This window comes from Colobus angolensis, unplaced genomic scaffold (assembly GCF_000951035.1).
Source record: "Colobus angolensis palliatus isolate OR3802 unplaced genomic scaffold, Cang.pa_1.0 Scaffold24, whole genome shotgun sequence".
Lineage (NCBI taxonomy): Eukaryota > Metazoa > Chordata > Mammalia > Primates > Cercopithecidae > Colobus > Colobus angolensis.
This window is the reverse complement of record NW_012115599.1, coordinates 10,584,890-10,599,150: the sequence shown is the minus strand read 5'-3', so window position 1 is coordinate 10,599,150 and position 14,261 is coordinate 10,584,890. Positions and strand designations below refer to the sequence as shown.

The 14,261-nt window shown below is 48.1% G+C and overlaps 1 protein-coding gene across 1 annotated transcript in view; it reads left to right on the top strand.

Annotated features, from left to right (window-relative positions):
* Positions 1-6,421: 6,421 nt before the first annotated feature.
* RAB44 (RAB44, member RAS oncogene family) overlaps positions 6,422-14,261 on the top strand; it is a 35,807-nt gene continuing 27,967 nt past the window's right edge. The window contains exons 1-2 of the mRNA XM_011945322.1: positions 6,422-6,486; positions 13,082-13,300. Coding sequence (XP_011800712.1) covers positions 13,094-13,300 — 207 coding nt within the window. The 5' untranslated portion in view covers positions 6,422-6,486; positions 13,082-13,093. The remainder of the gene's footprint in view (positions 6,487-13,081; positions 13,301-14,261) is intronic.

Below are 14,261 nucleotides of genomic sequence, written 5' to 3'. Positions count from 1 at the left end.
TTCCCTATTAGAATTCTGACCCTGGGGTAGTAGGTCTGCTGAGGCTGTGCTTTTAGTCTCTCTTGAATCTTCACCCCTTTTACAATCAGATCCTGGGCCTGATTTTCAGCACAGCCTACTCTTGGGCCATGAGAGATAAGGGTCATTTAGAATGCTGTTATGGAGTTCTCCTGTCTTCACAACAGACCCTGAGTTGTCTTTCTTCAAGGCTTCTAGGGCAAATAACAAAAGCCAACCAACCCCACAATCCTTATCATTATTATTGCCCTGTATCTTTCAAATGTTAGACTTATGGCATAAGTCAATGTTGCTCCTGAAATGTTACCTGTGCCTCTTCCCAATCCACTACACACATTGTGGACATTGTGATGCTGTAGTCTGCCAAGGGTTATCACCACCTTACTCACCACCAGCATTTGGGTCCACGTTGTCACTTCACTGGTGACTTCTGTTTTCAGAAGCCCATCCGGCTTCTGCTATTTCTGGAAACTGTCTTAGTCACCCCTACCACCCCCACTCCCCAAACAACTTGAGACAAGGACTTGTGTGCAGGTGGATTACCTGGGAGGTAGTCCCTGGAGGCACAGCAGGAAAGTAGAGAATGTGAGAAAGGAGAAGGCCAATAAAGGTGTCAGTGAACAAGTTCCACTGTGTGCAACTGGGGCTTAAACCTGCTAGGGAGCCTCGAGGAAACTGTGTGGAACATACCCTACAATTTTCTCTCTGGAGTACTTATCTGGCTACCTAGGCTACGTATCTATGGACACTGTCCATCACTGATAGGGCTGCCTCCAGGGCCTAGTCCAGATTGCTCCTCACAGGGTGGAACAAATTCCTGTAATGCTGAAGAAAACCAGGGGGATGAAGACATTTGAGGTGGGAAATCATTAGCCTGCCAGGAACTATCTACCAAAGCTTTAGGTGAACATAGATATGGGCCAGATAGTGCCTGAGCTCACGCCCCTAGGAAGTGGTGAGGGGCCAGAATGTCCACGCTGATGACTCCAGATCACACTGCCTGCTCAATACACCAGAAAGGGGAAGTGCCTCGCCCAGGGTCATTGCCGCTGTGACAGTTCTAAGAGGAGGCTTGCAGGGACCTATCTGTTTCTGTGCACCTCCTCAGTCTTTGATGTAATTTAGGTTTTCTCAATCTTACGTAAAGCACTACCCAAATGCAGCTTTGAAGCAAGCTCCCTGACCCTGGTTTTCTGTGGGACTGCCCACCTGCCTAAGCTTCTTGAGCTATTTTGGAGCCAGTAGCCGGAGGCAGGGAGGCTCAGGTCCTAGCTTGCACCTCAGCTCTCACTGCAGGGCCCCAGAATGGAGAATATCTTGCTTCAGGATTTAACAAGCGGTGAAGAGTCTTCAAGCACCTGTAAGGAATTAAAAATTAGTGAGTGTGAAAACTTTCCTAATTGTAAAACAGTTTCACTGCCCTTAATCCTTGTCCATTGATTCTATTTTTGCAAAACCTAGTTCTGAGCACAGTGTTTTTCAGTTCAGTAACATTGTATACAACAGTTAGCTCCATCGTTTCCAAACGTGCCTGGATCTAATTTTTTTCCTAGCACTTGGTATGTCCTGGCAGGTTTTTTCCCTGGTGCTGGTGCCGAGGACAAGGCCAAGCTGAGTTCTCACCACCTGCAGGACTCCTTGGCACTCTGGCTCCAGCCGAGAGGGTGTGGCCACTCTTGCCTTCTCCGTGTCCCTTTTATTTCCATGGTGGGGAGCAGGGCCGGTGAGGGTTGGGGGACAAATAAACTGAGGATGCCTTGAGATCCTGAGGGCTGGGTCTTAAAAATCCAACCTCACTCTGTTCTTAGAGGAGTGGAGAGAGTCCTTTGCTGGAAAGAAGGTCCTGGATTTGTTGCATTTGCCCAAATACAGCAGCAAGCCCTATTGGCCCTATTTTCAGTACATATCCCGAGTCCAGCCACCTTTCATCATGACCTCCACCACTGCCCTCCCTGGCCAAGCAACTGTCTCTTGTCTGGATTATGTTAACTCCTCACGGGTCTCCCTGCTGCTGCTTTTGCCTAGTACGGTCTCTTCTCCAGAATGAAAGCAGCGGGGGGCGGGGGGGATCCCTTTCAAACCTAAGTCGGTTCCTGTCGCTCTCCAAATGGGCCCATATTGTCTACGGGTCCTGCCTGTTACCTCTGTCTCCATCTCCGCGGCCCGCGGGCACTTCCCTCCCCCGCGTGCTCCCTCCACAGGGCTCTCCTCGCTGTTTCGATTGCACACAAAGCCTGCTCCTGCCTCCGGGCCTCGGCATTCGCTGTTTCCTTCCCCTCTACTCTCTTCTTCCAGATCTTGTTTCTCACTTGTTCTTTCCAGCATCACCTCCTCAGGCCTCCCCTGAACACCTCATCTAAAATACACCTCCCACCACCATTCTAGCCCTTCAGTCTGCTTTGCTTTTCTTCCAAACAATTACCACTGTTTGGCATTATATTACATATGGCTTGTTTTCCCTACAGTTTTCTACATTTTCATATTTTCTACATTTTGGTATTCTACACTTTCTACATTTTGTATTTCGTAGCACAGTGTCCAGCACCTAGAAGTGCTTAATAAACATTTGTTGAATAAATAAGCTGGGTGCGGTGGCTTGTGCCTGTAATCCCAGTACTTTGGGAGGCCGAGGCAGGTGGATCACTCGAGTCCAGGAGTTCCAGACCAGCCTGGGCAACATGGTGAAACCCCTATCTCTACTAAAAATACAATAATTAGCTGGGTGTGGTGGTGCGTGTTTATAATCCCAGGTACTTGGGAGGCTGAGGTGTAAGGATCACTTGAGCCCGGGAGGCTGCAGTGAGCTATGACTGCGCCATTGCACTCTAGCCTAAGCAACAGAGTGAGACCCTGTCTCAAAAATAACAATAATAAAAAATAAATGAGTGCTTATTTAGTTCAATAAAGCCTCAGAAACTCTCTGAGTATCAATGTCCTCAGATAGTTGGTTGTGATAATATTCGTTTGTTTATAAATTAAATTTATTAATTTTAAAAACTTTTTGTTTTGAAATAATCTTATACATCCAGAAAAGTTGCAAGTATGATAAAATAATCCCCATATACCCTTTACCATTGTTCCTAAATGTTAACATTTTACCATGTTTCCTTCATCAGTCTCTCTTTGTATATGTACACACTATTTTTAAGTTTCTTTTTGAATAGGTAATGTATACAGATAGTAAAAACATAAAATACATTAAAAGTAAAGAGTGAAACATAAATCTGCCCCCCTCCTCCATCCCAACACTTCTATCCAGCTCAACGCTGACTAGTTTCTTGTATATCCTGTCAGCAATATTCTATGCATTTACAAACATATATGAATGTGTGTGCTTATCTATTATTTTTCTTTTTTTGAGACAGGACCTCACTCTGCCACCCAGGCTGGAGTGCAGTGGTGCAATCACAGCTCAGTGCAGCCTTGAACTCCAGCGCTCAGGCGATCCTCCCACCTTGGCTTCCTGAGTAGCTGGTACTACAGGCATGCACCACCACGCCTGGCTAATTTTGTTTATTTTTTTACAGAGACAAGGTTTCACCTTGTTGCCCAGGCTGGTCTTTAACTCCTGGGCTCAAGCAGTCTGCCTGCCTCAGCCTCCGAAAGTGCTGGAATTACAGGCGTGAGCCACCTCACCTGGCCTGTATTAGTCCATTTTCACACTGCTATAAAGAAATACCGGAAACTGGGTAATTTACAAAGGAAAGAGTTTTAATGAACTCACAGTTCCACATGGCTGGGGAGGCCTCGGGAGACTTACAATCATGGTGGAAGGTAAAGGGGAAGCAAGGACCTTCTTCACATGGCCGCAGGGGAGGAAATTATATAAGCACAGGAAAAACTGCCATTTATAAAACCATCAGATCTTGTGAGAATTCACTCGCTGTTACAAGAACAGCATGGGGGGAACTGCCCCCATAATCCAATCACTTCCTTCCTTTGACACATAGGGATTATAATTCGAGATGAGATTTGGGTGAGGACATAAAACCTAACTATATCACGGCCCTTATCTATTGCATATATTTCATACACACACATATACTTTTTTCTTCATAAAAAGCACACTATCCTCACTGTTCTGCACCTTACTTTTTTCATATGACACAATATCTTGAAGGTCATTCCATATCAGTCCACCCGGATCTTTCTCATTTTCTTCACGGGTGCAGAGTATGCCAATGTTCGGATGTATCAGAGCTCATTTAACCACCTCCCTACTGATGGAAATTTAGATCATTTCCAATCCTTTGCTACTACAGACAATGCTGTAATGAATATCCTTCCATACTGTCATATTGTATATCATATGTGGAACCAATGACTGAAAGTGAAATTGCTGGGTAGAAAGATTTTTGCATTTTAAATGTTGACAGATATTATACATTTCTTTTCATAAAAGGTGTACCAGTTTATATTCCTGCCAATATTGTGTGAATGTGTTTCCTACATCCTTTATGATATAGTATATCACTTTTTTGGTCTTACTAATTGAATAGCTGAATAAAACTACATTGATATCTCAATGTATTATTTTTATAAACATTTTTCATATGTTTAAATCCATTGATATTTATTTTTCCATGAATTATTTATTCATATATGGTGCCAGTTTCTCTAATGCATTATTGGTCTTTCATTGCTCTGTAGGAGTTCTTTACGGAGGGAGGAAATTAACTTATTTTCTATGATATGTGAGTATTTTTTCACAGTTCATTTGCCTTTTGACTTGTCAGTGGTGACCTTTTATGGCCATTCAGTTTTATTTATTTTTAAAAAGTTTCCATATGGTTGAATGACTCAATATTTTCTTTTGTGGCTTCTAATGCTTTGTGATATATCTGGAAGGGCCTTGCCTAATCGAAGATTATTTAAAAATTATCCCATGATCTCTTTCTTCCCTTTTTTTTCTTCTTTCTCTTCTTCTTCTTCCTCCTCCTCCTCCTCCTTCTCCTCTTCCCCTTCTCCTTCTTCTCCTTCTTCTTCTTCTTCTTCTTCTTTTTTTTAAAATAGAGACGGAGTCTCACCATGTTGTCCAGACTGGTCTTGAATTCCTGGGCTCAGGCGATCCTCCTGCCTCAGCCTCTCAAAGTGCTAGGATTACAGGCATGAGCCACCACACCCAGGCTATCCCATGACAGATCTTTCTTTCTGTGTTTTCTTTCTTTTTTTCTCTTTCTTTCTTTCTCTCTCTTTTTCTTTCTTTTTCTTTCTTTCTTTCTTTCTTTTTCTTCTTTCTTTCTTTCTTTCTTTCTTTCTTTCTTTCTTCTTTTTTCTTTCTCTCTTTCTTCCTTCCTTCCCTCCCTCCCTTCCCCCCTTCCTTCCTTCCTTCCTTCCTTCCTTCCTTCCTTCCTTCCTTCCTTCCTTCCCTTCTTTCTTCCTTTTCTTTCCCTCCTTCTTCTGCAACCATGGCAAATGAACTATGCTACAATTTCTTATGGCATTTGTTCAAACATATAGAAAAGTAGAAGAACATAATGAGCCTGCGGTACCCTCATCAATTCCAGCAGGGATCAGAACAGGGCCAGAGCCAGTCTTGTTTCATCTATGTCCTACCTATTCTCCCCACTCTTCAATACTTTTGAAGTAAATCCCAAACAACATATAATTGTGTGATTTTGATTTTTTAAATGCTTATGCTTTTATCCATCTGGAATGCTTTTAGAGTTAGAGCTCTAACTTTGTTTTTTGCAGATACCTAGCCCATTCTCCCAACACAGTTTATTGAATAAACTATCTCTTCTCCAATGATTTGTAATGTTGCCTTTATGATACACTAAATCCCCACAGATATTCGAGTCTATTTCTGTCTATTCATTATTCTGTTCCACTGATTCATCCATCTATAGTCATGCTCCAATTCCATACTGTTCTGATGACTGTAGCTCTACAATGTATTTTGGTATCAGATTAGATTGTTCCCTAAAAGGTGATTTAGATATAAAGCCTCCCCTGAGGCTCAAAGACACTGTCTGAGAGTGAGGGCCTGAAGTGAAGCAGGGTGGGCATTTCTCCCAGGGCATCCCATACACTTAGCTTCAGCCACAGCTGTGCTCATCAACCTGCTGCTGTCTGGGATAAGGCATTGCCTTGGCAACCAGAGACTCAGGCCCAGTCCTGGCTGTGCCACTAAGGGCTAGGTGATCTTGAGCAGTCCATCTCACTCTTCAGAGCCTCTGCTTAGGAGGGCCTCCCTGCCAGCTCCAGCATTCTCCACTTCAAGACACCAATCAGGGCAGGGATGCCTGGGGGTGCCAGGCAAAATTGTGAAAGGGCCGCCAGTGGTCGCTTCCACAGGAAGTCCTGTAGATGAGCACAGGAGATTGGCTCGCTGGGGAACGGAAAGGGCGATTAAGCAAGACAAGACTGTTAACAGTTCTAGAGCTCGTGGGCTCTGTAGGGCAGCAGTCACCCCACCACCAGGTCCCAGAGCCCAGAGCTGAGTGTTCCACTGGGAGCCTTTGAGAGGTAGGAGCCATCCCAAGGTTGCAATGCTTCTTTTTCTTTGGAAGGATGAGGATGGGGGAGGGAGCTGGGGTCCCTGTTTAGCTTCTATATCAAGGGTGCAAGGGGCAGAGCCCTCTTTTCCCCTGCATTTGGAGCTCTCTGCGTGGTCTAAGAGAGGGGATGGGAAGGCACTTGGGCAGGGGGCTGGGGTGCATCACTACCCGTAAATGGCTGTGTGACCTACGGCAAGTCACCTGGTTTCTCAAAGCCTCAGTTTCTCTATTAGGAGGGGGGAAGTGAGGATAAGTAGACTGGAACAAGACACTAGGTGGTCTCTCAGGCCCACTGACTTGGGCAATTGGGGTTTAGCGAGTATGGCTATTATTTATAGCTATTAAAGCCAGCCGATTGCAGAGCAGGCCCAGTTCTAAGCACCGTTTGGTGAGAGCGTGATGGACACCCGGAGGTCCCAGGCAGGGCCCATGCCAGGTTGTAATCTGCCACTGCCCCACCCCACCCTTCTTCTCTGGCTTCCACTTCCTGGTGGGCAGCCTGCGGTGCCTGCTGCCTCACAGAACACCACAGTGGGAGTGGATTCCCCTGGATGCTTGGGAGTGGGATTCATTTGCTCTCATGTTTGGCTTCAAGCTTTATGCGATTTCTTAGGTGAGGGATGTGGGGAGAGGTGATCATGCTGAAGGGCTGTATGTGTGTCCTAGCCATGAAGGGGTCGCCCACTCTTAACGATGTGAGGCATGAGGATGCACTAAGGGGAAAGTGGTGGAGGAGAAGGGTGCTGGCAGGCCCTGCTGGCTGACTCGGAGGGATGTGTGCTGGGCGACAGCATTTGCACATGCAGAATGGAATGATGGAATGGCCATGAGGGGTGCTGTGTCTGACCGAGAGGCTGATGGTGAGGGAGTGGAGGGTGAGGGTGATGGCCGAGGAGGGTGTGTGTGCGTGCACGTTTGCATGTGTACATTTGTGGATTGACTGAAGGATGTCCTTACTGTCGCTGAGGGACCAGGTCTGGCCTAGAAGGAACACAGGCTGTTTTTAGGGTATGCTGTCAGGCCGTGGGGTACTGTCAGGGATCTGAATATGAAAGCACAAGGGGTGAGTGCACCATCCCACCTGATGGTGACAAGGGACTGATTTTGAGGTGGCGATGGCTGGAGGGCATCTGCTGCCTTCCTGCCCCAGACCACCTGACAGGCAAGGAGCAGGTGGCTGAGTGCCCCTCCTGGAGAGAAGCATTGACTGGCAGAGAGGGCAGACGCTGGGGTGGGGCAGGCGAGGTATCTGGAAGGTGCTATTTTCTTATATAATGCCAGGGGACTTCTGGAAATGGACTGTGGCGGTGCAGCTTGGCTAGGAACTCCCAGAAAGGAATGTCAAGAGCACCACATGTCCTAGGATGTGGCTGCAGGGAATTTCTTCCAGGATTCTTACTTCCTGCACTTGTGGGAGCTCGGTAGGCTGTGAAGTGACACTCATATCACAGTGGACTTTGCTTCCGGAGGCTTCTGCACAGGGAACCTTATCTTGCTCCCTTGGCCGTGTTATCTCCATCGCCAGAAGTACACGAGACACTGGGCGTCACCACAGGAGCCAAGCCTGTCAACGTCCACCCTGCTCCAAAGCCCTTGTCCCGCTCAGGGCTACTCCACTGGGCGTCTGTCATCCCCAGAGGGGCCTTCTGCCCAGGGAAGAGCCACCTCTCCAGGATGTAGCCTTGGGGAAGTCCATCCCACGACCAACCAGAAAAGCAGAATCTGGTGTATTTCTACCACTGACATCACGGCTTGGGCAGGTCACTCTGCTCTTGGAACCTCCCTCAGTTTCCTCATTTGTCAAATGGGATCAATTGTATCTGCATGGAACCTGGCTTTTATGTGCCTCAAATAGAATTCACCTTTATCAATGTCATCACCACTGTTGTCATTGCTACCTTTACCCGGTAGTCAGGGATGCCAAGCACACTCCAAAGTGCTTTACGTGGATCATATATTCAGCAAATATTTACAGAAGCACCAACTGTGTGCCAAGCGCTGTTCTAGGCTCTTGGGATAGAGCAGCGAACAGAATGGTCAACTCCCTGCTCAGGTGAGGCCTCTGTATCAGCTTAAGGAGAAGGAAAATTTACAACAAAAATGAGCAAAAGGCTCTCTATTCTGGGGAGGTGACAAGTGCTAAGAGAAAGTGAAGCTGGAAAGGAAGGTGGACCATGCTGGGGAATGGGAACTGATGTTTCAACTTTAATTATCTTGCCTAATCCTCATAGCAATCCTGTGTGAGAGCTCTTAGTCCTGAGTTTCCAGTGAGGAAGCTCAGACACAGAGACGCTGATTGACTTCCCTAAGGTTGCACAGCCCATGGGCAGCAGAGCTGGGAGAAGCAGAGGTCTGTCTGACTTTACAGCAATGGGACTGGAAGTCACTTTCTCTCGTAAGCCTCCTTTTCTGCAGCTCCAGGTCAAGAGAGTGGGACTGACCCTCTTCTAGTACTGAGGCTCAGTAAGTCTTTCTTTTATTTTTCCTTTTTTATTTTTTTGAGACAGAATCTCACTCTGTCACCCCGGCTGGAGTGCAGTGGTGAATCATAGCTCACTGTAGCTTTGACCTCCTGGTTTCAAGTGATCCTCCCATCTCAGCCTCCCAAGTAGCTAGGACTGCAGGCACACCACCATGCCCAGCTAGTTTTATTTTATTTTGTAGAGACAGGGTCTTGCTATGTTGCCCAGGCTGGTCTTGAACTCCTGGGCTCAAGTGATCCTCTCGCCTCAGCCTCCCAAAGTACTGGGATTACAGGCCACCATGCCCAGCTGATTTTGTTGTTGTTGTTTTGTTTCTTAATCTCCTTCTATTCTACAGGGAGTCTGTCTTTGAGTGTAACCTACAAGGCTGGAACTGCTCGGCCAAACCCTATTAGCCACTGAAAAAGGGTCATGGGCCCATGGAGGGAAGGGGCTCCCCTCTTAGGGGGATGGGGAATGGAGATAGATGGTGACTTTCTAGGTGTGGAAAGCCTCTAGACCCAAGGAAGCGTGTCTATGTGGTCATTATTTCCATGGGGCAACATGGGGTGAATTAGGGGTGAGAGATACCAGGTGAAGGCCAGTTATATTAGCAAGGCGACTTCCCTATTCTAACCCCTAGAATCTTACTCCTCATTCTTGGCTTTTTAGCCTCCCTGTTTTTTATTATTACTGCTTTTTTTTTCCTTTTTCTTTTTCCTTTTTTTTTTTTTTTTTTTTGAGACAGTATCTCGCTCTGTTGCCTACGCTAGAGTGCAGTGGTGCAATCTTGGCTCACTGCAACCTCTGCCTCTTGGGCTCAAGTGATTCTCCCTCCTCAACCTCCCTAATAGCTAGAACTTGAAGTGCACGCCACCATGCCTGGCTAATTTTTTGTTTTTGGTAGAGATGGAGTTTCACCATGTTGCCCAGGCTGGTCAAACTCCTGGCTTCAAGTGATCCACCCACCTTGGCCTCCCAAAGTGTTAGGATTACAGGTGTGAGCCACCGTGTCTGGCCCTGATATTTTCTGATTCTATTCAGTTGTCTGTTAGAACATTCCAAATTCTGGGGACAGTGAGTCAGCAGAGGAAGTGGATTGAGAGCCCAGTACACCTCCTAAGCAAGGCTGGGCATTATGAGGGCATCAGGGTTAAGTATAATCTCTCCTGCCCTGGAGCTCACTGCTAAGCTACGTCACCTCCCCCAGGAAGCCCTCTCTGACACCCTGATCAGTGAGTTGCTCCTTTTTCAGTGCTCTCCCAGCACCTGACACACAGGTGTGCTGCTCCTTCTGTGCTGCACTGTAATTATGTCTGTGTCTCCTGCATGAGGCTGTGAGGCCCCCCAGGGGAGACCAGGAGTTAGTCACGCCTCTGCCGGCGGGGCCAGGGACTCTGCTGGGGTGTGCAGGGTGTGTCCTGCACAAGGATGCCCCGCCAAGGAGGTGCATGGGGACTGGAATCCAGTCCACATTCCACTTGTTAAACCGTGAGCCCTGGTACTGGGCTGTGTCTGCCAGGAGGAAATACCTTTTCCTAATTCGCTTAAAGGAAACATATGGATTGTGGCGGGCCTGCTTAGCACTGCACTGGCATTCAGTTGGCGCTTGGTAAATGGTTGTTGCTTATGTGCATGATAGAGGGTGGGAAGGGTTGGGGCAGATGGAAGTCTTCAGAAGAGGTGTGCTGGTTACTATTGTGTGGTGGGGGCAGGAGACCTGATTCATAGCATTTGCTGATTCCCATGGTGCCAGTACTCCCACAGTGGCTGATTCCAAGCTGCCGAGATAGGAAGAGGTGTGTACAGTCAGCCCTCACAAGCCCCAGCACACCACTGTGGTTTTACATTTATGACCTTAAAACTGCATCTGACAGCCGGGAGCGGTGGCTGATGCCTGAGGCAGGCGGATCACGAGGTCAGGAGGTCAAGACCATCCTGGCTAACACGGTGAAACCCTGTCTCTACGAAAAATACAAAAAGTTAGCCGGGTGTGGTGGCGGGCACCTGTAGTCCCAGCTACTTGGGAGGCTGAGGCAGGAGAATGGCGTGAACCCGGGAGGTGGAGCTTGCAGTGAGCTGAGATCGTGTCACTGCACTCTGGCCTGAGCGACAGAGCGAGACTCCATCTCAGAAAAAACAAAAACAAACAAAAAAAAAACCCTGCATCTGAAACAGACTTTGAAGGCAGAGAAAGAGAGACAGAGAGAGAGAGAGAATGTACTTCTGTTTGAAGTTTGGGGCCTCCTCAGGATGAGAAATTGCTTCATCCAAGTTCTGTGCAGCCGGTACAGTTCCCCGTGGGAAGCTTGCCCAAGGGGAGGCTGTGGAATGACCCCCTGGAATGAGCCCATGATGCCTAAAGCAGAGCCCTCGAACCACTCCACCCAGCCTGTCTGTGGCCTTCAGCATCAACAGAACTCCCAGGGGAGATGTCTCCTCCATCTCCTGGGCATGAGCCTTGCTCTTCTGCCTCGATTCCTTCACACACACTGTTTACTGCTTCCAAATCCTACATGCCTCCTGTAGAACCTGCACAAGTCCCACCACCTGCAGAAAGCTGCCCTGTCTGGACATCAAGTCCTTCTCATCCCATAGCTTTATGGGCCCCAGACTTGATCCCCCAAGGCAGGCTCTGACTTGATCCCTTCCAGACCACAGCCTCTCTTTTCCTCACCCCAGGGGTCTCAGCTGGATGAATCCCCAACCATCCAAATCCTTATCAATTGACTGACTGAACTAAGACATTCAGTGACTGGTGAATGAATGATGAATTTGACGCCCCTTACTTGAGCACCTAACATGTGCTAAGGGGCGGGGAGCAGTATGGACCTAGATAAACAGTGTTATCCACAGCCGGGGCAGCATGGGGCCTGCCTTGGTCTGTTTTGTAATGCTATAGCAGATACCATAGGATGGGAAATTTACATAGAACAGAAATATATTTCCTCATCATTCTGGAGGCTAGAAGGTTCAAGACTGAGGAGGTAGAATCTGGCATGGGCCTTCTTGTGGTGTCTTCCCATGGTGGAAGGCAGAAGGATGACAGAGAGCACGAGGGTCTGAGTCCATCCTTTTATAAGGAGCTCACTTTTACAATAATGGCATTCATCCATTCATGAGGATGGTGCCCCCATGACCCAAACAATTCCCACCAGGCCCCACCGCCCAACACTGCCTCATTGGGGATCAAGTTTCCAACACATGAACTTTGGGGAACACATTCGAACCACAGCAGGGTCACAGACAAGGGGGCACTGAGCCCAGCTTGAATGCGGGGTGACTGCAGGGAAGGCTTCTTGGAGGAGGCAGCCTGTAAAGTGAGGAAGCAAAAGGTATTAACTATGTAAGGGAGTGAGAGAGTTGTGGAGTTTGGGGCAAAGGGAGCAGGGTGGGAGGGAATCAGGAATTCCAGGGACCATGAGTGGTTCAGTAGTGTTGCCATGGACCCTAAGGGCACAGGGGTGGGGTGGATTAAGCTGAGGCCACATCATGTGGGGCCCTAAGAGCCGCACAGGGACGCTACTGATTCCGTGCTGCATGCGTCGAAGGACTAGAAACATGGTGCTGGAGAAAAAAGGCTGGCGGAGAGGTGAGGCTGAGAGAGGGAGGAGGCGTCAGTGGAAGGATCCCTGATGCAGCTGGGATGAGTCAATGAGCGAGAAGAGTCACCAGAGAGATGGCTCAGGAAGCTGTTTATGGCCCTTCAGACAGCTAGATCCTGGAAAACCCTGCATAACCACCCTCCAGGTCAAAACATGAGAGAGATTCTGCATGGGGTGAATAGGATAAATTCTCTAATGGTCAGAGAAGACTTCGATAGTTGAGTAGTAGCCTGAAGAGATGAGGGCAGGGGGGTAGCCTGGAGAAGGGCATTCCAGGCAGAAACTTAGAAAGGGCAAAGGCGTTGAGCAGAATGGATGAGAGGCCATGAGGCGGCTGGGCGACGAGGTCAGAGGACCCGACGGGGCACCATCAGGCCGGGCTTTAGCAGCCACAGTGGATTTTCTTCCAGAGGTGATGGGAGCCAGGGGAAGGTTTTGAGCCATGAGAGGGTGTGACTGTCCAGCAGCCCAGTGCCCCTCACTCCTCTGTCCCCAGGGCCAACGAACCATGGACACAGGACAGAGAACATCTCGAAAAGTCCGGAAGCTGGGCTCCAGCCGGCGGCGGCAGACAAGAGAGCCGGCTGATGGTGAAGATGCTGAGGTGGCCCCAGAGCCAGAGTCTTGGTCCTCTCAGGCAGCGGCAGAACTGCAGGCCTTCTTCCAGGACTGCGGTGCCAAGGAGAGGGGCTTTGTCACCCACGAGGACCTGGCGGTGAGCCCAAGGCCCCCACTGGAACTCTGAATCCCCTTTCCGCAGCTCCTGACACCCCCAATCCCCCATCACAGGAAGGCAGGGCTTGCCTACCCCTGCCCCTTTCTCTCATTTAGAGCTCTCAGAAAACGCTAGGGATGTGTTTATACTAATGTGAAAATGACTGGTAAGGCTTTATGTGTTGCCCTTTTCCAGAAACATTTGTCTTTTAACCAGTGAAAGGACTTTAAGCCAAATAAGTAATTTGCAAATGTTATAATTTTTGGCTCATTGAGCAAGGACATTTATTTTGGGAAGCAGTCGGAGCCCTGGAAATCAAACCATGTCAACGACTGTAAACGTCAATGAAACATAAGATCAGCCACGGTAAATGTGTGTCCCCGTAAAGAGTCTTAGGGTGGCCAGGTGTTGTGGTTCATGCCTGTAAGCCCAGCACTTTGGGAGGCCGAGGTGGGCAAATCACTTGAGGTCAGGAGTTCGAGACCAGCCTGGCCAACATGGTGAAACCCCATCTCTACTGAAAATACAAAAATTAGCCGGGCATGGTGTTGGGTGCCTGTAATCCCAGCTACTTGGGAGGCCAAAGCATGAGAACTGCTTGAGCCTGAGGAAGCGGAGGTTGCAGTGAGCCAAGATCGTGCCACTACACTCCAGCCTGGGTGACAGAGCGAGACTCCATCTCCAAAAAAAAAAAAAAAGAATGAGGGAACCAGTAAGATGTTATGACTGGCTCAAAGAGCATTTGAGAAGCCAGCAATTTGACAGAAAAGTATTAGGATGAAATTACTGAGTTAAATTCTTAAAATGGCTAATGTCTAACAGGCCATAAATCTTTCAGGCTATCTATTCTACTAGTAGCTTCAGTAAGTTTGGGACTTTTCATGAAAGGTAAACAATGGGTTGTGCCAGCATTCTTTTTGCCTCATATCCAAGTTTCAGATTTCCTCCTTCCCTCCCTCCC